The 24966-nt window shown below is 37.6% G+C and overlaps 1 protein-coding gene across 5 annotated transcripts in view; it reads left to right on the top strand.

Annotated features, from left to right (window-relative positions):
- Nucleotides 1–24966, top strand: part of LOC131144850 (probable LRR receptor-like serine/threonine-protein kinase RFK1) — a 50081-nt gene that overhangs the window by 12136 nt on the left and 12979 nt on the right. For all 5 annotated transcript variants that reach the window (XM_058093751.1, XM_058093752.1, XM_058093754.1 and 2 more), the window contains 7 exons: nucleotides 10–81; nucleotides 169–240; nucleotides 359–430; nucleotides 534–605; nucleotides 705–776; nucleotides 973–1041; nucleotides 1333–1398. In XM_058093751.1, coding sequence (XP_057949734.1) covers nucleotides 10–81; nucleotides 169–240; nucleotides 359–430; nucleotides 534–605; nucleotides 705–776; nucleotides 973–1041; nucleotides 1333–1398 — 495 coding nt within the window. The remainder of the gene's footprint in view (nucleotides 1–9; nucleotides 82–168; nucleotides 241–358; nucleotides 431–533; nucleotides 606–704; nucleotides 777–972; nucleotides 1042–1332; nucleotides 1399–24966) is intronic.

Raw genomic sequence — 24966 nt, 5'->3', positions numbered from 1 at the left:
TGATTGCAGGATGCTGTCCTCCAACCAGTTGACTGGAAAATTGCCAGAGAAACTTGCTGGGCTTAAGAATTTAACAGATTTGTGAGTATTCAAGATATTCTTCTTTTGTAAAGGACACCAACTCTGATTATTATTAGTGTCAGTTTTCATGCTTTTAATATAATGCAGTCGGATAAATGATAACAACTTCAATGGAGCAATACCTGGATTTATACAGAACTGGAAGCAACTCACAAGATTGTAAGATTCTCACCTTCCAATATATATATAGAGAGAGAAAGAGAGATGGATATTCAATTTGAACTCTGATTATGTTCATTTTGGATAATAATTTTAATTCAATATTGCTTTATTTAAGAGAAATGCATGCAAGTGGACTGGAAGGACCCATTCCATCAAACATATCTCTTTTGGACAAGTTAACTGAGTTGTAAGTTTTAAATCCTCCTCAAATCTACAGTGTAACCATCAAGTGATTCATTTATTAATTAATATGTTACTGCTTTCTTTTGTGGTGTCATGTTCATGTGAAGGAGGATTAGTGACATTAACGGAACAACTTGGGGTTTTCCTATGCTGAACAACATCGAAGGCCTAAAAAGATTGTATGTCTGACTTCTTATTGTTTTGGAAATTTGTGAAGACATGCATATATGTGCTGTTTTATTCTCTTTTGTTTGAAGTGATTCAATTTATTGATTTAGGGTTTTGAGGAACTGTAGCATTTATGGAGAAATACCTGCATACATATGGGAAATGGATGAGCTGCTAATGCTGTAAGTAAAGGATGTTTAATTCTTGTGATTTGAAAATAAATGTTGCTGAATTTTTATTAGTCCTCTACATTTTTTTTTTGGTGGTAATATGTGATCAAGTAAATTACCGTGAAGGTTATTCTGTTTGCGTATACAAATTTCCACTTATTAATTCTTCCTTTTTTTCTCTAAAATATCTGTATCGTGATTTGGACAGAGATGTCAGTTTCAACAAGTTAGTTGGGGAAATCCCAAATAACATAAGAGCAAGGCGTTTGAATTACATGTAAGTTTATATCTACAATTTAAAATGGTTCTGTCTCATGAGATTCATTGTAAATTTGCAAATTTGTTTTTCTTCTTTCTTTCTTTGCGTTTTACTTTTTTATTTAAAGTATTTTTGGGGAAAAAATTGTTTTCCCACAATTTTTCATCTAGCAGTCAACAATTTTTCATGATTATTTGCTTTTCGTTGTCCACTTCTCCATAAAATTTGTCAATAAATGCAAACTTGGAATGATCTTATTTCATTTGCAATTGTGGCCTGACATAAGATAATACATGTTACTTTGACTAGCTTTTTAAGTGCAAACCAGCTGACTGGAAATGTGCCTGACTCAATATTGATAAAAGGAGGAAGTATGTAAGTTATTTTTCTTTGTGAAGCTCTTTTCCCCCCTTAGCATTGCTTTTGTGTGTGCGCATATCTTTACATGCATGTTTTCTTATGTTAATGTGCTCTGTTGGTTGTGTTATCATTGTTTAGTTTAGAACTCTCCAATGCTCACTATTGCCTTTCTGTGAAGAAATGCCTTTGTATTCTACTAAAACTGGGAGATCAGCTATAAATTTTATTATGCTTTAAAACTCAACATGTCTTGTTAAAAAGCTAGTCAAAGTTAAAAAAAATGTGAATGGTTCTTGGCTCTTTTATTTATTATTCATGTACATGCATACATACACACACACACACGTATATATATATGCATGCATATATACATGTGTATACTTGTCTGTTTATATTCTATATTTTGTTTCTCTTCTAGTTCATAAAAATGAAATAATAACAGAGAAATAAAAAGAAAATGAAGAACCAATGTGATGGTAATGTGCAAGTGCAATGCTAGGACCAGTTGTTTTCTTCTTATTTATGATATACAAATAAAATAGTAAAAGTAATAGAATACCCATGTAACTCTAAACAGGTAAATGTGCTTTCTAGCCCTTTGTTGGGTCACTGATTTTGTTGGAGGCCTAGGGGAAGGCTTATAGTTGCAAATGCAGAAACGTTTTTGTTCCATTTTGTTGATGCAAAAATTGGTTCAAGCTGAGCTCTGATCCTTGAATCAAGAGCTGATTAGCAACCACATGCTATTTGTGCAATTGAAAAAAAAGAAAAACACTTTGGAAGCTTGGAATGGCCACTGGGGACCTTTCCAATGCTCAAGTTAGCTTTGATGCATATAGAATATGAGGAGTCTCTGAGAATTCCAAAAGAGAGAGTCCCTTTCCTTAAAGCCGACGATGCTTTTAAATGGAAGATCATGCACTGGCTAGTTCTTGATATGAGGGAGTGTATCAAAATTAAAAAAATTAGTCTTTTGGTGTGTGGCATCTTTCAACATTCTTGGAGATGGGATATCTTGGAAACTCATTCCCATGCTTGTTTTGGTGCTGGATTGTAACTTTCATTCTCTGGGAATGAAGGATTTCTACAAAGCATAGGAATCTGATTCTCAAGCTCCCCCATGGTTAGTTTCGTGGGAATCTTATTTTTTTGACTAAATTGCCCCTACTATTTTGGCTGGTTGAACATTAATTCACTCATACTATAGTGTTATTACATGCTATTATTATATTTATAATAATAAAATGTTTAATAAAAAAATAAAACACTATTATTATATTTATAGTACTAATTATTATAATAACAAAAGTAGAAACCTATCAAAAATGAAAGTAACATTACTATGTTATAACAATATAACATAATGGTTGGAATTTTAAGAATATATTGCCCCCATTATTTCAGTTAACTGGATCATTATGTTGAAATTTTTATTTATGAGATTGAAATTTCTTGTACATGGATTCAATTTGGTACATATTATTTAGCAGGTTTTTTTTGCTAAAACTATGATCATTCTTCCCATGTTGTTTATGCACAGGTAAAGGGTATAATTGTAATCTTCTTAGATGTCTGCCATGATTCCTGTTTTAACCGAAAGCTAACATGAGCATCTTGTGGTATATTCTTGGAATCCGACAATGCAAACCCAACAAAATATTCCCTAGGCAACCTAGGAATGTGATTCTTGGGAATGCCATTCGATTAGAATATTTTTTATTTGTAAACGAAACAACAATTTGGATCATGGGAATATTGTATGCCACCCACACTCCATTTTAGATTTAGTTATGAAGATCATAGGCTATTATGGTGATAGTATTGTATTGGAAGGTTATTTTGACCATATCAATGGCCTATTGGCCTCTGGTTGCCTTTAGGCTTGACCGATTTCTGCACCCTTCATCTTTCTCAAGCTTATTTTCCTTTGTAATTTTTCCCATTTTAGCTAAATGTATGTGGGGATTTTACAGGGCTCAATGCCCTAATGCTAAATTTAATCTTTTTACATTTTGAGACTTTTTCCAGTCTCAATGCCCTTTTTTTCATTTGGCTTGTTGCCTTCGATAAATTTTGGCTACTCACTTGGTTATGCTTATTTGCTTTGGGTCTATTTTCGAGCTTAATGCCCTTTTTCCCATTCCAAGTTCATAGGCCTTGGGAATTTTTGCCACAACATTTATGCATTTGGGCTTTTTTGGGCTCTATGCCGTTTTATACTCCGACTATGATCAAATTAATGCCTAATCTTTTCACACATAGTTGTTCCCAAGCCGAGGTAAAGGAGGAGGGTTGCATTAGGTAGCTAACAACTAGTGTTAAACTTGTCAGATCTCTATGATATGAATCCCTAAATATTATTTGTTAGGCATCTCCTATAAGTGATGCGTTGCATTTATACTACCTGGGTGTAGAGAAAAGTGGGCCAGGGTGGGCTAAGTTATTGCCCTAAAGTGATATACCATGTTGGCACCCGAGTACGATGTCAAATATGTGAAACTTCTTGTATCATTATGGATGTGGGAAGACAAGAAGTTAGTTCAAGATACTAGGATTAGATTAGCAACTTGAATATAGGGACACTTACAAGTAAAAGCATGGAGATAGTGGACACAATGACTAGAAGAAAAAATTGATGTACAAAGACTTGAAAGATAGTGTTGCAGGAATCATGGCCCACTGAGTATAAAAATCAAGATGGTCTTAGGTCAAGAGTGTTGTGACAGGCACCCCACTTGTGCCAAACACCAATACTACAACTATTGTTATTGAATATATATAAGAAATTAAAGTAATGCAGAAACTAATAATAAAACAATAAAAAGAACAAGACAAGAAATTTACGAGATTCGGTATAGAATTACCTACGTCCTCGGGCGCCGATGATCAATCCACTACTTCTTGGTAAAGTACAACTTTGAGGAGATTTTACAAATGAAGAGTTGAGCTCTTTATATAGCTTCAACCTCAAGTCTAAAAAGCACTTCTCTCCAATGTGGGACAAATAATATAAAAAATTCAAAACAACCTTTTATACTAAGGTGGAAGTATTCTACCAATGTGGGACGAAAAAAAACAACAAATCTCCACCTTGACGATAAATTCAACAAATTTTTCAGTCACCAACATTTTCTGGAGTTCCACATCATCAGCGCCTTCCAAAAATACTTAGATTTGCAGGATATTGATCAAGTCCAAACAATGTTTGAACTTGATTGTTGTCACAATCTTTGTCAACATATCTGCGGGATTTTCAGTTGTAGCAATCTTCTGAAGAAGTATCTTGCCTCCATCAATAATATGCCGCATAAAATGAAACCAAACGTCGATGTGCTTCGTTTGTGCATGGTAGACTTGGTTCTTTACCAAGTGAATAGCACTTTGGCTATCACAGAATACAACCACATGCTTCTGAACAACTCCCAAATTTTCAAGTAAAACCTGCAATCAAATAGCTTCCTTAACAGCCTCTGAAGTTGCCATGTCCTCTGCTTCTGTTGTAGACAAAGTAATGGTAGACTGTAAGGTAGACCTCCAACTCACTGGACCATTAGCAAATGTAAAAATATATCCAGTAGTTGATTGACGTTTATCCAAATCACCTGCAAAATCCGAATGCACATATCCAATAACACGTTGATCAATAGAATTATTTTTCTCAAATACTATACCAACATCAATCGTATTCATAATATATCTCAAAATCCATTTCACAGCTTGCCAATGTCCTTTACCCGGATCATGCATATACCTGCTCACCATACTAACAGCTTGTGAAATATCAGGTCTAGTACAAACCATTGCATACATCAAACTACCAACAACACTTGCATAAGGAACCTATGACATATACTTACGTTTCTCATCTGATTTAGGAGATAAAGCTGCACTAAGTTTGAAATGAGGAGCAAGAGGAGTGCTTACTGGTTTTGATTGTTCAGACATGCCAAAACTCTGTACTACCTTCTTCAAATATTGTTTCTGAGACAAACTAACTCTTCCTCTCATTCTGTCTCTGCAAATCTCCATGCCAAGTATCTTCTTTGCTTCACCAAGATCTTTCATCTCAAACTCTTGATTTAACTGACTTTTCAACTTGTTGATTTCTTCCCTATTCTTTGAAGCTATCAACATATCATCAACATACAAGAGTAAATATATAAAAGATCCATTTTGTAGTCTGCGAAAATAAACACAATGATCATGTTTATTTCTGATGTACTTCTGACCCATCATAAACTGATGAAATCATTTGTACCACTGTCTTGGAGATTGTTTTAAACCATACAACGATTTACCCAGTTTACATACCCAATTTTCTATTCCAGCAACCTGAAATCCATCTGGCTGAGTCATATAGATTTCCTCTTCCAAATCACCATGTAAAAATGCATTTTTTACATCAAGTTGAACTAGTTCAAGATCAAATTGTGCTACCAAAGCCAACAAAATTCGAATGGAAGAATGTTTAACAACTGGAGAAAATACCTAATTATAATAAATGCCTTCCTTTTGTGCGTAGCCCTTAGCTACCAATCTAGCTTTGAATCGAACATTATTTGCATCTGGAAATCTTTCTTTCTTTACATAAACCCATTTACAACCAATTGCTTTCTTACCCTTGGGCAGCTGGGCTAGCTCCCAAGTCTGATTCTGATGAAGAGACTACATTTCTTCATCCATTGCTTTTTTCCACTTGTCTGATTCAGAGTTCCTCATTGCTTCTTTGAAAGTGTAAGGAACATTATCATCTACAACTAGAAGTGCATAGGCCACCATATCAGTATACCGAGCAGGTTTTCGAATTTCTCGTCTTGGTTTTTGAGAAACAATTGATTCTTGTTGCTGTGAAGATTCTCGAATTGAAATCTCCTCTTCTTGTACACTATTATCCACCGTAACTGGAGAGTTACCTTGTGTAGTCTTATTTCTCACTGGATTTCCTAAAATTGTCTCAACCTCCACCTGTTGTTGAGTACCACTGGTATTCTCTTCAACTCTTGACTCCTTGCGTATTGTTTTCTTCATCATCGCAAGTTCATCAAAAGTTACATCTCTACTTAAAATCATTTTTTTCGTCTCTAGATACCAAAGACGGTATCCTTTGACTCCTGCGCTTATCCCCAAGAATATTGCTTTCTTGACTCTTGGATCCAACTTAGATTCTTTAACATGATAATAAGCCATAGTACCAAATACATGTAAAGAATCATAATCACTAGCAGGCTTTCCAAACCATACCTCATAAGGTGTTTTTCCCCCCTATTGCAGATGATGGTAGACGATTGATGAGATGACACGCATATTTAACAGCCTCAGCTCAAAACCTTTTGTCTAACCCAGCATTAGACAACATACATCGAATTTTCTCCAGCAAATTCCGATTCATACGCTCTGCCACCCCATTCTGCTGTGGTGTATTTCGAACTGTGAAGTGTCAAGCAATACCTTCATCCTGACATACCTTCATAAACGGGTCACTCGTGTATTCACCACCATTATCTGATCTGAGCCGTTTAATCTTTTTGCCAGTTTGAGTTTCAACTAATTTTTTCCACTTAAGAAAAATATCACACACTTCATTTTTATGCTTCATAGAATACACCCAAATTCTTCTAGAAAAATCATCAACAAAAGTGACAAAATAATGCATACCCAACGAAGCCGTTTTTGTGGGCCCCCATACATTTGTATGGATGTAGTCTAAAATACCTTCAGTCTGGTGGACTGCTGTGCCAAATTTCACTCTAGTTTGTTTTCCCAGAATGCAATGCTCACAAAATTCAAGTTTGCACACCTTTGCACCTTTTAACAAACCTTGCTTAGCTAATTGTTGCAAAGATTTTTCTCCTGCATGTGCTAATCACATATGCCATAACTTGGTTGTATTTGAACCTGCATCTTTCTTAGAAACAATAGCTGCTGAGCCAATAACTGTACTACCTTGTAAATAATACAAGTTATTTTTCCTTATTCCTTTCATCACCACCAGCGCACCTGATTTAATCTTTAAGGTTCCATCATTCAAAGTGATAGTAAACCCTTTAGATTCTAAGGCACCCAATGAAATTAGATTCTTCTTTTGGCTTGGAACATACATAACATCAGTCAAGGTCTTAATAGTTCCATCTTGACATTTCAACTGTATTAATCCTATTCCAGTTGTTTTACAAGTATTATCATTTCCCATAAAAACAACCCCACCATCTAATTCTTCAAAATTAGAAAACTATTCCCTATTGAGACACATGTGATAGGAACAACCAGAATCCAAAATCCACTCACCAATATAATGTGACGAAGATGTTCCAACAAGAGAAATCTGACTCACTTCCATCATCATTGGCTATATTGGCATTAGAATGTACTTTGCCCTTATTCTTCTGCTGTAATTTAGGGCAATCTTTCTTCCAATGCCTTCTCTCACGACAAAAGGCGCATTCATCTTTAGCAGGTCTCCCACGAGATTTACTCCTCCCATGAGATTTACTCTTCCTTCCAGGCATACGACTCTGAGAACGTCCCCTTATTGTTAGTGCTTCCGCTGTTTCCTTATGGACCCTCTGATCCTTCTTTCTACATTCAGTACTAATCAATGCAGTACAAACAGCATCATAAGTAACTTTATCTTTCCCATACAATAAAGTGGTGGTGAAATGTTCATACTCATCAGGGAGAGAATTCAGTAACAATATGGCTTTATCCTCATCTTTCACCTTTTCATCGAAATTTAACAAATCGGTCAAAATTTTATTGAAAACATTTATGTGGTCATTAATCGAAATACCTGGTTGATACTGGAAGCGAAACAATTTCTTTTTCAAATAGAGCCGATTTTCCAGACTCTTGGTCATAAATGTATCTTCCAATGTCTTCCACAATTTCTTTGCAGATGTCTCCCTCATGACACAATATTTCTGATTTTTGGCGAGACACAGACGAATCGTACCACATGCCTGACGATTGATCTTTTCCCAATCTCTGTCACCCATATCTACTGGTTTATCATCCAAAGCAATATCTAGTTCTTGTTGATACAAGATGTCCATCACCTCACATTGCCACATACCAAAATTATTGGTACCATCAAATTTCTCCACCTCAAATCGAGCATTAGCTATCGTCTTCGATGATGATGTCGAAGCCGAAGGGGTTGGAGTTCGTGTGGACAGAGTTTCTTCTACTGCTGCATTAGTTTCTGCCATCTTCTATATATTCAATAGCAACCAACAAAGCAAAAGGCCTAGGATGAATAGTACGTACCAACTGTGTCTACTCTGTTTTATCCTATGAAATTTCACTTTGACCAGGCCGACCTCCAAGGAGCGACTGAGCCGAAATGGTCTCTGAGCACTTGCTTAGACAAGGTCTTTCTTAGGCATCAAACGTGGAATCAAGGATCCTAACAGAGGAACACTTCCGTATCAACACTATTCAACCTAGCTCTGATACCAATTGTTGTGCCGGGCACCCCACTTGTGCCAAACACCAATACTACAACTATTGCTATTGAATATATATAAGAAATTAAAGTAATGCAGAAACTAATAATAAAGCAATAAAAAGAACAAGACAAGAAATTTACGAGGTTCAGTATAGAATTACCTACGTCCTCGGGCGCCGATGATCAATCCACTACTTCTTGACAAAGTACAACTTTGAGGAGGTTTTACAAAGGAAGAGTTGAGCTCTTTATATAGCTTCAACCTCAAGTCTAAAAAACACTTCTCTCCAATGTGGGACAAATAATATAAAAAATTCAAAACAACCTTTTATACTAAGGTGGAAGTATTCTACCAATGTGGGACAAAAAAAAAACAACAAAGAGATTATATGTCATTAGTGTTTATGTTCCTCAGATAGGCTTAGCTGAAAATCTAAAGACACAATTTGGGAAGATATGGATAGTATTATACAAGGGATATGAGGGACTGAGAAATTCATTAGAGCTGATTTGAATGGACACATTGAAAAGGGTAATAAAGGTTATGAGAGGATGCATGGATGATGATGCAGATAGGTGCAGAAATAGAACAAGAAATTCAGAAATAAAGACTGAGATTTCAGGATAAAGTTTTAGCAACCTTCTTTGACTCAAGTAACTTACTGAATTCGTAAAATAACAAAGGGATGGTTGCTGTGAATATCAGTTCAGCAAATAAGACAATTTCTAGGCACAACAGCAACTTAATCCTCAAATTGGTACCTTTCTTGGCAATGTTTCAGAACTGTAACAGCAGCTTTCTGCTAGCCTCTTGTGCCTTTAGCAGCAATGGAGGGATTGGTAGGCACCGCAAGGTCGACTCAACAAAACCCAAGCCTCCAAATCTTCAAACCCTAGTTAGTCTCGAGCTGAGATCTGGAGAGAAATCTTCTCAAATATAAAATTCCAAAAAACCCCCTGGAAAAGAGGCTAAAGACTCCTTTTTATATTAGGGCTAAGGCTTCCAAGAGAAGCCAACTAATATTTTGCACAACCCCCTCTAAAAGCCACTTATCTTCTAAAGGTCCATAAAAAATAAATTGCATCAAAAAAAATTTACACCCTGAATGTTGCAAAAAAACTCCAAAGCTAATTTGACCAAAGTGAACCTCAAATTTTAAAAATTACAGAAATATCCCTTGCACCCAATACGCATAAATAGCAACACTTGATATAAGCAGAAAGTCAAATAAATACTGCTGATTGCATCATTCCTCCTTAGACCTCGTCTCCTTCTGAGTTGTCATCTTGGCTACCTAGCGCAATGTCAAGGCCATCTTCATGAATTCCTCCTTGTTGATCCATAAACCTCATAATCAGGTCTGCCAGCCCATTTTACCGAGAATCTGAAATAAATTCCAGCCCTTCACCTCTAGCACATGTATGACAGCCTCAATTTTTGCTGCCTTGCTAGAAGTGATTTTGGTAGAGTTCTTGCGCTCAACACTTTGTGTATCACCATGAAATGGGTACAAGTCAGTAACATTAAAAATTGGTGATATATCCAAGCCATGAGGGAGTTCATCTTCATAGGAATTTTCACCAAATTTGCGCAAAACTTTGCATGGCTCAACCTTTTGACTTTTCAACTTGTGGTAAACACAGAAATCTCTCTTACCAAAGGAAAACCATCACCTAGTTACTAACCTGATACTCCTTGAACTGCCTATGTTGATTAGCAGCTTCCTTGTAGAGTTGGTTCACACATCTTGGCATTATTAAGCATATGCTCCTGTTTGCTTATCTAGTACTTTTCATGGTCAGGCCTTCCTTTCCACATGACAAGAAATTTGAAGTGATTATCATTTTCTCATTTAATTTCCTGCACCTTGATTGCCCTTTTCGCCACATCCTAGTTTGAAATCCATCTTTATACTGCAGCTCATAACCCTACTGTCCACACACATTCTCCAAGTCCCCTCCTTCCTAGAAGTGAGCAAAACTGGTACAGAACAAGGACAGGCTTTTTTGAATAAATCCCTTTCTAAGAAGTTCCCTAACCTTCTTTTGAAGCTCTTCGTGCTCCTTTGGGCTTATTTAATAGTGGGGCAAATTAGGTAATGTAGCACTTGGTAAAAGATAAATTTGATGTTGTATATTCCTCATGGGAAGGAGTCCATCGGATAACTCTTCTGCAATCACATCTATGAACTCATTAAGAATCTCCTCGACATCATTTGGAAACTCCAACTGCAGCTTCCCTTCCTTTTGAAAGAGGATGTAAATCAGCCAACTTTCCTTACTTTCTAGAGCAAAATTCCTTTTTTTTAAGAGAGCAAGTGAACAATCATTTTCTTGCCTCTTAAAATCATCATCCTTCGTTGCTTTCAGCACAAGCTTCTTCTTTCGCCACCGTTCACAAAAAACTGAAAGTATTCTTGATACCATCATGGATTGTACCCCAGTCATATTGCCAAGGACGCCCAAGAAGAATATGACATGCATCCATGGGAGCCACATCGCCATGAACATATTTTTTAAAGAAACCAATTGAGAAATTAATGAGGCATCTTAAAGAAGAAGCCAATTTGTTGTTGAACCACAGAATCTGTATGGTTGTGGATGTCTCAGTTTTAAATCCCAGCTTGTCTACCATCTCTTGAGAAATCAGATTCTCAAGCTTTCCATCAGTTGTACATTTAGGTTGGGTGATATTCTTTATGTAGCCAATTCTCACTGCTGGTTGGAGGGGAAAGTAATGGCCTTCGAATCACTAAACCCTCACCATGGACATCACCCTCAATCCCTTCTTCCGCCACATCCTTTTCAGCTTCCAGTTTTTGCTCTTGGTCCTCAAATATTGCAAAATTCTCTTCACCATCAGCCTCTGGATCCTCAGCAAGATCAACTCTGTGTTCAGCCCTTTTTGGACACTCATTGGACTTGTGCCCAAGCTTGAAGCATCTGTGGCATTTCACCACTGCTTTCCCCTTGTTTACTTGGGCTACTTTCCCACTATTGTTGCTGGTTGGTTGGTTAGCACATGTAAGGACTGCTGTCTGACCACTTCTAGTGCTGCCACTCACCTTACTAGTTGATCGACCACTGCTGCCTTCTCTCCCAAGCTTCCTAGGCATGTTGCAAGTAACTTGTGACTCAACTTTTAAGTGCAAGCTGATAGGCATCACTGGCCTTATAAGGACATTGCAAGCTTACTTGGTCTTGTATGGTTATTTTTAGACCATTCACATAGTGACCAACCCTTTGAGTGTCGGTTTCAGCAAGATTGCACCTCAATGAAAGCTTATGAAACTTTTGGGCGTGCTCTTTGACTGACTTCACATGCTGCCTCAAGTTTTGAATCCTTTAGTACAAGGTTTGCCCATAATACAAGGGTATGAATTGAGCCTTCAGCTTATCTTTTCATCTTATCCCATCTTTTGATTTTCCTTCCCCCCTTGTTCTCACCATCATTTGATAATGATACCACAAAGTAGAAGCAGATCCCCTGAGCATGGTCTTAAATTTCCACGAAATTGTCAAAATTTCCATAGAAATTTCCGGTTTCCATCACCCTCATAATTGAAATGGCAGTTTATTTCCGTCTTGCATAATTTTTTTCGAAATCTCAACGAATCATCTGAAATTTATCGAAATCTCAAAATTTTAGTGAAACTTTTTGAAATTTGAACAATGCAATGAAATTTCCTTGGAATTCAAATGAGAGATTTGGGAGTGAAGTGAAATTTCTCTCTTAAATTATTCTATTTATTTTTATTGAAACAAAATATTATTACGAGTGCTTTTGAAATTATATGAAAAAATAAACTTACAACAACATTTTAGTTAACCATTCATGTCTAAATTGTCATTATTTGTATAATAAATAATATTTAAATGATTTATGAATTTCATTTGTATTAACTGAATATGTTTAATGTACATTATCTTACAAATATGTTTGATACACATACTATATTACGACTTTTCCACCTTATACACAACATAGATGTATTTAACTTACAATATATTAGTTCTAAAACTTACATTATTATGTGTGTTAACCATTTCTAAAGTTTTACAAAGAATTCCATGCTTTACTATTGATTTCCGTTATTTTTTTCAGTTTGAAATTGGAATTTCCGTGCTTTTGGAGCTTCGAAGTTTGAGTTGAAATTGAAATTAAGACCTTGCCCTTAAGCTTTGCTCCCGCAAGCTTCACTTTCCCCTCTTTTGGCACATCTTCCCATTCAAAAATAACTCTCAATGCTATCAACCCAACTCCAGAATTCTTCAACTTCCACATCACCATCAAATTCTGAAATATTTACTTGTACACTACGCTATTTGGAATTTTGTTGAGCACGTACCATGCAATCTTCCCATCTTGGAAAACTTTCATTTTTTTATGCAAGCCTTTCACTTTTAGAACTTGTATCATCACAAGGACTGTTAATTTCAGCCTCAGATTGCTCATTTATTTCATTTCTTGCTCCTTTAAGAAAATTGTATTCATTATCACCATCATTTTGATGGCCTTCATTACCCATAGATTGTGTAACAAAGCTGATTAAGAAGTCTAACTTGTTCCTGCACCTCTTCGAACATCTCGATAGTCATGTATCTACCTTTATGATCCCTCTTCTACCCCTTGCAGCCATGAACCCACAATATCAAACTTGCTCTGATACCAATTTGATGCAAATAGGTGTAGAAATAGAACAAGAAATTAAGAAATAAAGATAGAGATTTTAGGATAGCGTTTAGCAACCTTCTTTGACTCAAGTAACTTATTGGATCCGAAAATAACAAAGAGATGGCTGCTGTGAATTTCAGTTCAGCAAATAACACAATTTCTAGGTCCAAACAACTACTTAATCCACTGTTTCAGTACTGTAATGGCGGCTTTCTGCTATCTTGTTGGGGATGTGGCTCATATTTTAGTGGAACGAATGCACTGGGATAGCATCATGAAGCGAAGAACAAGAAAGAAGGTTATAGTAACCGTCGACGGTTTCAGTTCAGCATGCAGGGAATTTGTGACGCCTCGAACCTGCCACGTGGGGCCTAGGGTGCCATGTTGGAAAAGATGCATAAATCTTTGCAATAATCTTTGATACCATAAATACGCAACCCGCCCCCAAACTGGGGTCTTGGGCGTTCCTGTCCATAAATGAAAACATAAATATGCAGCGGAAGACAAACCATCTAAAAAACATATTACCAGAGTTCTAATTATGCCAAACACAATAACAAAGTTCCTTGCCATTATATTACAACCCCAAAATAACAAAACACAACACCTGGTGTCTCACCAGCACTAACAACCACTACTGACAGTGTAATCCTAGCTCGAAGTACGCTAGGTTCGGTTCCTTGTAGGACCTTAAACATTAGATGGATATTGGGGTGAGACACTTCTCAGTAAGGAGGATCAGATTATCATCAATGTGTGGCTAACATTAGTTTTAGTGTGAACATAATATTCCCATTTATTTAACTAAAAATAGGAAATGACATTTGAAAACTATACTCACCTGTATAACTGAAAATATGTATATTTTCTTGTATAACATAATTCGGCTCAATATAGCCCATTTCTTGTAAATTCACAAATATATGCATAGAAGAACCAACCTCTTGGGCCACTGAACTAACAACATGCTTCCACCCCATGCTGGGTTGTGCTGCCCCGAAGGCTGGACTTAGCATTTGGTTGGCTAGCCGACCTAATGCTAATTCAAACGAACTGATCAACAAGTACGATTTGCCTACCCTGTCCCGGAATGTACTTCGGTAGGGTCCCCCGGAATGTCCTTCGAGAGGGGTCCTTTGGCAAAGCCTATTGGAGTAGTACTGTAATCAGGCCAAATCAACTATCCACTACCACAATTTCATACCAGTGTGGTTGCACTCCCTCCTAATTTTAGCTACGATACCGTACTCACATTACATTTAATCTCTCAGGGTTCTTAAACCATATATCGCAATTTACGTAAATAAAAACTGTAAAAAAATTTCATTTCCATTTATCAGTGTAAAACATGCCATTATTGTATCTCGACATATAGCTGCCATTTCAGTATATCACAACCGGCATATAGCTTCCATTTTAGTATATTACAACCGGCATATAGCCGCCATTTCAGTATATCAGAACCGACATATAGTTGTCATTTCAGTATATCATAACTGGCATATAGCCGCCATTTCATTATATCATAATTGTATAAATCTGTCATAACATATACTGATTAAATCATCTGATTAAACTATCATACTTAATCATACTATAATACTCGTTCTCATGCCACACCATTTTGACTGATAAATTATAATATAATAAAATGCCCGGGGAATATAGAATTTGCTAAAAAAAAGGGTATGATTATTTCTAGGGTTTAATTTAACTCAAACTATATGTTTTACAGGAAAAAGGAGATGATCAACCCATTCACTTTAGTTTTCCCCAAATACGTATAATACTCAAAACTACCATTTTCATAAGTCTGATTCGTCCAGCAAAACACATATACCATTTATAAAATCATAAACAACAGTTTAATCGCTTTATATTTCAAAAAAGCTGACATAACCTAATCCCCTTACCTGTTCCTGAAAAATCTGCTTAAAACCTTTAGAAACCTCAAAACCCTAGCCGTTCAAATATGTTGAGGATTGAGGACCTATGAGCCGGGAGGAGGGAGAGAGGATTGGAGAACACAAGGAAGCCCAGAAGAGCCTTAGAGAGAGAAAACCAAAAAATCCTAAGAGAGAGAGAGAGAAATTATTTTTTTTTTCTAAAAAAAATGAGCTCACTTCTATTTATAGGCAAGCTGGCCTGCATGATACCATCGACGGTTTTCTTGAAACCGTTGACGGTTTGGTCAACCAAATTTTTCTTTAGAAACCTCTCGGTAGTTGAAACCGTCGACGGTTTTCCTAAGCTTTTTGAAATCGTCGACTGTTTGGTCCTATGCCTAATTGATTTCCTTTTTTCTTTCCCTTTCTCTTTTCTTTTCTTTTTTCCTTTTATTTCCTTGGTTCAGGTTCCTACATCCTCCCCTCCTTATAAAAATTTCGTCCTCAAAATTTGCCAGCTGACTTTCACTACAATCACTGGATTATCACTGATTTGCTGAACCAACTCTAGGAAGAGCCGGTGGCCACCCATATAGCAATTCCATCCCAAATTTATTAATTACTCTCACTTATGGCAGAGGAATACTGTGGTTATATACAATGCCTCTAGGAGATTATTATAACTATTAAAAACTCTCCCAAAGACCATCCATATATTAAAACTAGAAATAAACAGATAACTAAACAAACCTATACACAAAACCAAACACTCATCTATACTGTCATACTTACCTGAACCATTGTACCTACCTGCCTAAGGTTGGTTCTCGCTAAATAGCTTTGGGTACTTCCGACGTATTTCCTCTTCCAACTCCCATGAAGCTTCCTCCACTGCGTGATTACGCCAAAGCACTTTCACTAGTGGGATATTCTTAGTACGCAGTTTCTATTCCTTACGGTTCAAAATATGAATTGGCACTTTCTCGTAGGATAATGTATCATTGATTTCCAAGAATTCATAACTGATCATTTGTGAGGGATCTGGGATGTACTTCCTTAACATCGACACATGGAAGGCATCATGCATTCTTGACAATGCTGGGGGTAATGCTATCCTGTACGCAACCAGACCAACCCTTTCCAGAATCTCGAATGGTCCGATGTACCTTGAGCTTAGCTTACCCTTCTTTCCAAACCTCATCACTCCCTTCATCGGAGCAATCCTTAGGAATATCTTATCCCTTGCCGCAAACTCCGACTCTCGTTAGTGTGTATCAGCATAGCTCTTCTGTCGACTCTGAGCTGTTTTAATTCGATCCCTGATGAGTTTGATCTTTCTAGAAGTCAGCTGAATGATCTCTGGTCCCAACATTTGCCACTCGCCAACCTCATTCCAATACAACGGAGATCGGCACTTTGGACTGTACAATGCCTTATATGGTGCCATCTTGATACTAGCCTGATAGCAATTATTGTAGAACTCCACTAGCGGTAAATACTGAAGCCAACCACCTCTGAAATCCAGCACACACGTCATCAACATATCCTCTAAAATCTGAATCGTCCTTTCTAATTGTCCATTTGTTTAACGGTGAAACGTTGTGCTGAAAGTAAGTTGAGTTCCTAAAGCTCTCTGCAGAGTTTTCCAAAATTGGAAGGTGAACGGGGGTCCCTGTCTGAAACAATGGACACTGGTATACTGTGCAGCCTTACTATCTCTTGAACATATAACTCTGCCAGTAGGTTCATGGAATAGCTTATTTTAATCGAGACGAAGTGAACAGTCTTCGTCAATCGGTCAACAATCACCCAGATAGCGATTTGTCCATGAAGTGCTGATGGTAAACTCGTGACGAAGTCCATGAAAATGTGTTCCCCCTTCCACTCAGGAATGGGAAGTGGTTGCAACGGTCCTACTGGCCTCTGATGCTCGGCCTTCACCTAATGACACGTCAAGCATTGTTCTACAATTCGGGCAATCTCTCTCTTCATGTTATTCCACCAGAATGATTCTTGAAGATCCTTGTACATCTTAGTACTCTCTGGATGCACTGTATAGAGAAAGTGATGTGCCTCTTCCAGAATGGTTCGTTTAATCTTTGTGTCATTTGGTACACATATCCTGGCTTGAAACCTCAACACCCCGTCGTTTGAGACATTGAAATCTACCCCCAACCCACTCTGCACTTTATCCGTTATCTTCACTAGTTCTGCATCTCTTATCTGAGTTGTCCTAATCCTTTCTAGTAAGGTCGATTGAATTACTAGACTAGCAATGAATGCCTGGTGATTTCCTTCTATTATCTCCGCACCAAGCCGTTCCCGGTCTATCCTGATCTGATGCTGAACTATCACTGCTAATACTAACACGTTCACTAACTACCGACTCAGTGCATCAACTACCACATTAGCTTTTCCTGAGTGAGAACTAATGGTACAGTTGTAGTCCTTTATTAGCTCTAATCACCTTCTCTGTCTCATGTTTAATATTTTTTGCGTGAAAAAGTATTTGAGACTCTTGTGGTCTATAAAGATTTCATATCTTTCACCATACATGTAGTGCCTCCAAATTTTTAGTGCATACACTATTGCTGCTAATTCCATGTAATGCATGGGATAGTTATTTTTGTATTCCTTGAGCTGTTGAGAAGCGTACGCAATGACCTTTTCCTTCTGCATCAGAACACAACCGAGTCCATTCTGAGACGCATCACTGTAAATCACAAATCCACCATCACCTGATGGGATGGTCAAAACTGGAGCAGTGACCAATCGCTATTTCAATTCCTGAAAGCTCTGCTCGCATTCACCAGTTTACTCAAACTTTACATCCTTCCTCGTTAGCCATGTCATAGGACCGGACAGTCTAGAAAATCCCTCTATGAATCGGCGATGGTATCTTGCCAGACCCAAGAAACTTCTGACCTCATGCACACTTTTCGGTTTTGCCCAATCAATTACCGCCTCTATCTTGTTTGGGTCCACTGAAACACCTTCCCTAGATACTACGTGTCCTAAAAATGCAACTTGTTCCAACCAGAATTCGCATTTCTTGAATTTAGCATATAACTTCCTTTCTCTGAGTACCTGAAGTACTAGCCTCAAATGTGTCTCATGCTCCTCGAGACTCCTTGAATAGACTAGTATGTCATCAATGAACACCACTACAAACTGATCTAGATGCTGGTAGAAGACCTTATTCATCAAGTCCATAAATGCTACAGGAGTATTTGTCAATCTAAATGGCATAAACAGAAATTCATAGTGGCCATACCTGGTTCGGAACGCAGTCTTTGGTACATCCTCTGTTTTAACTCTCACCTGATGATACCTGAATCGAAGATTGATCTTGGAGAAGACCTGTGTGCCCTGAAGCTGGTCAAATAGATCGTCAATACGGGGTAACAGGTACTTGCTCTTTATCGTTACCTTATTTATCTCCTGGTAGTCAATTATCATCCTCATCGACTTGTCTTTTTTTTTCACAAACAATACTGGTGCTTCCCAGGGTGACACGCTCGATCTGATAAATCCTCTGTCTAGTAGTCCATGTAGTTGCTCCTTCAACTCTTTTAGTTCGGCTGGCACCATTCTATATGGAACCTTGGAGATCGACGCCTTACCTGAAAGAAAATTAATGGCAAACTCCACTTCATGATCAGGAAGCAATCTTGGTAAGTCCTTCGGAAAAACATCTGAGAACTCCCTTACTACGGGAATATCCTCCAGCTTTAGCTCTCCCTTTGGTGCCTCTTTCACAAATGCTAGGTATCCTTGGCATCCCTCTAGAAGTAGCCTTTTTGTCTGTATAGCTGAAAGAATCTGTGGTGTAGAGCATACACACGACCCAGCTAATTTAAACTCTTGCTCCCCACGAGGTCTAAACACTACCTCTTTCCGGTGGCTGTCAATACTCGCATAGTTGGATGCTAGTTAGTCCATCCCCAAAATGACGTCAAATCCATGCATATCAAATACAATTACGCTAGCAGGCAATACTCTTCCCTGAATATCCACTAGGCAATTTCTAACCACTTTTCTACATGCTACGGCTGTCCCTATTGGTGTAACTATTCATATATCGTCATCTAAGTACTGTGTTTCTACCCCACATTATTTGACATACCCTAGAGATACAAACGAGTGCGTGGCTCTTGAATCAAACAACACAATAGCTTTATTTAAAAACATACAAATGTTACCTGTCACCACGTCTCCTGCATTCTCTGCGTCGCTCAGAGTCAGAGAATACACCCACCCTTGGACAGTGCCCCTTTGATAGTTCCCGCGCGGTGCCTAATTACCTCCCTAGTATTGCTGAGGTGCAAGTGCATTGCCCGCCGACCCATGGCAATTACGAGCGACGTGGTTGGGTTTACCGCACCTGAAGCAGACATTCATTCTCTTCCAGCACTCCCCCGGATGCCTCTTGTCACATGTAGGGCAAATAGGGTATGGTGGGGTACCTTGAAATGCCCCGCTACCCATCTCACGTTTCTAGCCTCCACCATTTTCATACCTCCTCCAAGGACCCTGCGTCGAATCTATGTGAGAACCAAAAGGCATGACCCTCTTATTTGGGTTATGAACCTCTACACCTCTCTGTCGACTCGTCTCTGCCACGGTAGCTTTATCCACCAGCGCTAAGAAGTCCTGTACCTATAATACCACTACGTGCTCGAAGATTTCTTGTCTCAAGCCCCTCTCGAACCTCCGCGTCTTTCTATACTCATCAGGTACCATATATGGAGTGAAGCGTGACAGCTCCACAAACCTGATGGCGTACTGCTGGACAGTCAGCTGTCCTTGAGTTAGATTTAGGAACTCCTCCGCCTTTGCATCTCTAGTAGTGGTGGGAAAATACCGGTTGAAGAAAATCTCTCTAAACCGATCCCAACTCAGTGCTGCAGGTACCGACCTCTGTTCCTCTAGTAGCCTAACAACCAACCACCACCGCTCAGCCTCTCTAATCAGCTTAAACGTGGCATAGAGTACTTTCTACTCCTATGTGCATCACAGTACTGCCAAGATCTTTTCAATTTCCCGCACCCAATTCTCCGTAATGATTAGGTCGACGCTTCCTGCGAATGTGGGAGGATTAATGCGGGCGAACTGATCAATGGTACATCCCAGCTTAGTGGTGGGACAGTCTTGCCCCTTGGAGTTCCACGTGACCTCAGTCATGAACTGCTGGGCAAAGTCCCGAATCTCTAAGGTAGAACCATTGTTGTCCTCATTTGACATCCCCTCGTTACTGCTTCCTCTGGCGTTCGTATTATTATCCTTGGGATCCATCCTGAAGATATAATCGAAATGAATTTAGAATTTTTATATCTTAACATGTCTGGTGCATTTATAACACTAAAAGACCCATTTAATATCTCAATTCTCGATATAAACCCCAAACACCCAACATAGACACAAAACCATCGTCTGTTTTATTGGGACCCCTGAAAAACCATCGACAGAAAACCTGAGGCTGAGATATTCTATTCATCTAGAATACAACCAGGTCTTTCTGCGTTTAGTGATGCCGACTATGTTGGGTCCAAGATTGACAGACGATCTACCTTAGGTATTTGTACTTTCAAGGGTGATCATCTTCTTTCTTGGAAGAGTAAAAGGCAGGCGGTGGTTTCATGTTCTTCTGCTGAGGCTGAGTACCGTGCTACGGCACAAGGTACCTGTGAGATCCTGTGGCTATGCTCTCTCCTATTTAAGATTGGCTTTCCTGTGATAGACTCTTCTTTGTTGTTTTGTGACAACAAGTCTGCTATATCTCTCTCTTCTGATTCAGTTCTCCATGAGAGGACCAAGCATATTGAGGTGGATATTCACTTCATCAAGAAAAAAGTTTGTTCCAGGATTATCTCTCCCCACTTTATCTCTTCCAAAGGCCAGGTTGCTGATGTCTTCACCAAGTTTGTTGGTCTAGGTTTATTACAGACTGCTATCTCCAAGCTTCGACTTGTCAACATCTTCGTTTCAGCTTGAGGGGGAGTATTGAACATAGTGTATAGTTTTTTAGTCTCACATCGAAATGTTAGGATAACCTCACTCTCTTGTATAGCTATATATACATCTCAAAGTTGTAAGCTAAGTACACCAAGTGATATTCACTTCCTCTTGGATAGTTCTCTCTCTTTTATTTTCTTCTACTTGTTTCTGAGAAGATAAAAAAAAAATGAATCTTAACATAGTTGTAATCCACATGGCATGAATAAATATAAATAATGAAAAAAAGTACATAATCAAACAAAACCTTAGCATGCTCCTATTCACATAAATCAAGGTTAATCGTAATCATGTTCATAAGGACAGTAAGCTGACATAATGAGTGCATTGTTTAGAAAATATTATTCTAGAAAGAATGAGATTAAACATTCAAGAAAACCCAACACAAAAATCAGTATTTCAAAGAGTTTGGAGACCAATTGTCCAAGATTAGTTCCTTCTAGCAACCTTACGATATATATATCATTTTCTCTTATTCAGTTCACCTGAATTGCTACACCAAGTGCCTCAAGGGCTCTATTTATAGGCAATGGGGACGAGAAGGAATAGAACCTCTCAATGGAAATCAAGGAGGATCCAACAGCTCCCAAAATCCCCTAAAAGCTATTAGGAGAGTTCAACCCATTAACAGAGCAGCAAATGGTGTGAGGGGGCATTGCTCGGTCTTGGCCCTTGCATTTTCCCTTATAAAATCTCTTTCCGATTTGAAATGCAGAGAACCCTTATTTGGCCAAGTCAGGGTTTGGTCAAATTTTGTATCCTTTTCAACAATCTAGGTCCAAAACTATCTTCCTTGGACCCCACATACGCGGGAGCTTTGTGCACCGGGCTGCCCCCTAATGTGCCAAATTTTGAAATTTTGGGCTTTAAATTCGACTAAATTGCTTATTGGACCCACAATATGTGCAATTTCCCAAATTTTCAGGCTTACTTTCACAAAGAGAAATTAATAAATTGTAGGGTCGTCGATAGTCAGTTTTTGACCAAACAAACAATAGCTTATTAAGATATCACAAAATTTTTCACTAGGTGATCGACCGACCTCTTTCCCTCAACCTTTGTTGCTTGGGGCCACCAATAGGTGGTCGACCAGCTCATTCAGGTGGTCAACCGGTCTCAACAAAATTTGAAATTTTGTGTTATCCTGCTGTGATTGGCTGGGGAAGTTGGACATGCCATGTGTCCTAATGATGCCACATTTCAAACAACGACATTGGCAGTTGGTGGTTGGTAGTTATTGGTAGTTAATTTTGAATTCGAAAATTTAAAAGTAAAATTTAAGGTCTTTCCCTCCATTTTATTGGAGGTTTATAAAAGAACCTCTTAGGAGAGAGAAAAGGACACGTCCAAGTGGAGGCAAGGAGAGGATTTACAAGAGTTTTTGTCGGGTCAAAGTGGAATTTTGTTGCAAGGAAAAAGGAGAGAAAGTAACATATCTCTTCCTTCGTTTTGGTATTTGGGGAGTTAATTGAAGTGAGGGAATCCTCCACTTGATCTACAGAGGATTATTCTTCAATAAAGTCAATGTTTAACCCTCTACTTTATTCATTTGCACTTATTTTATGAATTTTTGTATGTTGAGGCATGTTGATATTTCTTTGAATGTTTATATTTGACGTTTCATGATTTCTCCATTAATTCATGTCAATAATGCATGTTAAGAGTGGAAGGAAATTTTTAATATTAATTGCATAGAAAAAAGAATGTCCAAAGGTAAAAAAATGGCATGTTTTATGGACGCTTTTCGACAAGTGGTCAGCCGGTCTACTAAAGGCAGTCAACTACCCCTTGGTTTATTTGAAAAAGTAGTCATTGGCTACTAAGCGGTCAATCGCCCTCTGCAAGCAAATGGCTGCCAAATTCCGAGAGTGCAATCTTTGGCACTTTTGCTTAATTTTCTTTGGGATTTCAAGTGTTTTTGGGGTCTCTACACTCAGTAGAGTACATTTGGTTAAATTTGAATGCTAGTTTACAAGAGGTTTTCATGGTTTCTCCGTAAAAAAACCAAAATTTCATCAAGAAATGAATCAATATGAAGTTTTCACAAAAGCTTTCATGTTTTTGCAAAGTTTTCAAATATACTTGAAGTCATAAATCCATGATGTGACTTTTGGATGTTCTTCAAGTCTTTTCTAAACAACATTTCAAGGCAGGTATGTGGTTCTCCCACCAAAAATGTACACTTTTTCAAGTTCAATTTTATGATTTTCCTTCCACAGAAACCAAAACTTCCATTTTAGAAAATTTAACTTTTTAATGAACCATTCATGATGTTGCTATTGAATGGATTAAAAGTCTCTTTTCTAAAAAGTAAAACTGGTGTTTAGGTTTTATGGTTTTCCTCCCAAAGAGACCAAATCATTCAAATTCAAGAGTTTTCATAAAATAACCCAAAAAATGTTTTTTTTTTTTTTTTAAATTGAAGTTAAAAATGTATTTTGGGAATTATAGATGACTTGATTCCTTTTTTGATGATATGTAGATAGTCTACTTTGTAGATCGAGCAATACCCAAAAAAAAAACAAAAAATCTTTCTTTCTTCTTTTCTGTATTTTCATTTTTTTTGCATGATTTTATGTTCATTTTAAATAGGCATTAAGTAATAGGATTTTCATGAGGTTTAGTCCTCTGTATGGATCCTATGAAAGCCTTTTCAAAGGGTTAAGGGCTGGAAGATTTTTTAAATGAATAAGCAAAAGAGAAGAAGGTTGCGAAGGGGTAGTTGGCCAGCCTCTGTAGACGGTCGACCGCTTAATACTGCAACTTGTTTTTTTCAAATATTTTCATGTTTCAACCATTTGTTTTAGAAAATTAAAAAGGGAGATACGCACACGCACACAAGATACGTATAGTAACCATTTGTAGAATGGGTGTTATAGGGTATTAGTTCTTTGAATTCCAACAAAAGGAATTTTAAGGAATTACCGCCCCTATTCACTAAAGTACTCCTGAACCTAATCTCTTTTCAGAAAGGCTTTTCTTTATTTTGCCTTTTCAAAACTAAAATAATGTCGCAACTTTGTTTTCTAAAATACGTTAGGAAATCAATGGTTTGGTTGTCTATACTTTTATTTGTAAACAGTCACCAAAATGTTGGCAACCAAAATGGGCCTCCTAAACCAGTGTTGACAAGGGTTTAAAATGTGGTGTGTACATTATCTGTAATGTTGTGATATTTTGTCTCCAAAATACTCAAAATACAATTGATAAGTTAACCTGACTGGAGAAATGATTTATTTGGCCCCCTTTACACAGTTTTCTAGGAATAAAATAAACATTACTTTTTAGCATAATAAGCTTTCTGCTTGGTAGCTTCTTGTCTTATTATTATCAAACTTCCTTATTTAGTTTTATAGCACAAATTAATGCTTGAATTTCTCAAATGAAGTTTAGTAGTTAAAGCTTCCCTGTCTAAACTCTATTTATACATCTCCATTAACAAAGCCCTGGTTAAACCTTTTTCTTTCTTTTCTCTTGATTTTTTTTTTACCAAATGTTGTGCTATTCTATGATAAAAAAATTTTAAAATATGTTTGTACTGTTCCTTTGGAAAACTACCATCG

This window comes from Malania oleifera, chromosome 12 (genome assembly GCF_029873635.1).
Source record: "Malania oleifera isolate guangnan ecotype guangnan chromosome 12, ASM2987363v1, whole genome shotgun sequence".
Classification (NCBI taxonomy): Eukaryota; Viridiplantae; Streptophyta; class Magnoliopsida; order Santalales; family Ximeniaceae; genus Malania; species Malania oleifera.
Note: the sequence above shows the minus strand (reverse complement) of the source record. Positions and strands in the feature narration are given on the sequence as shown.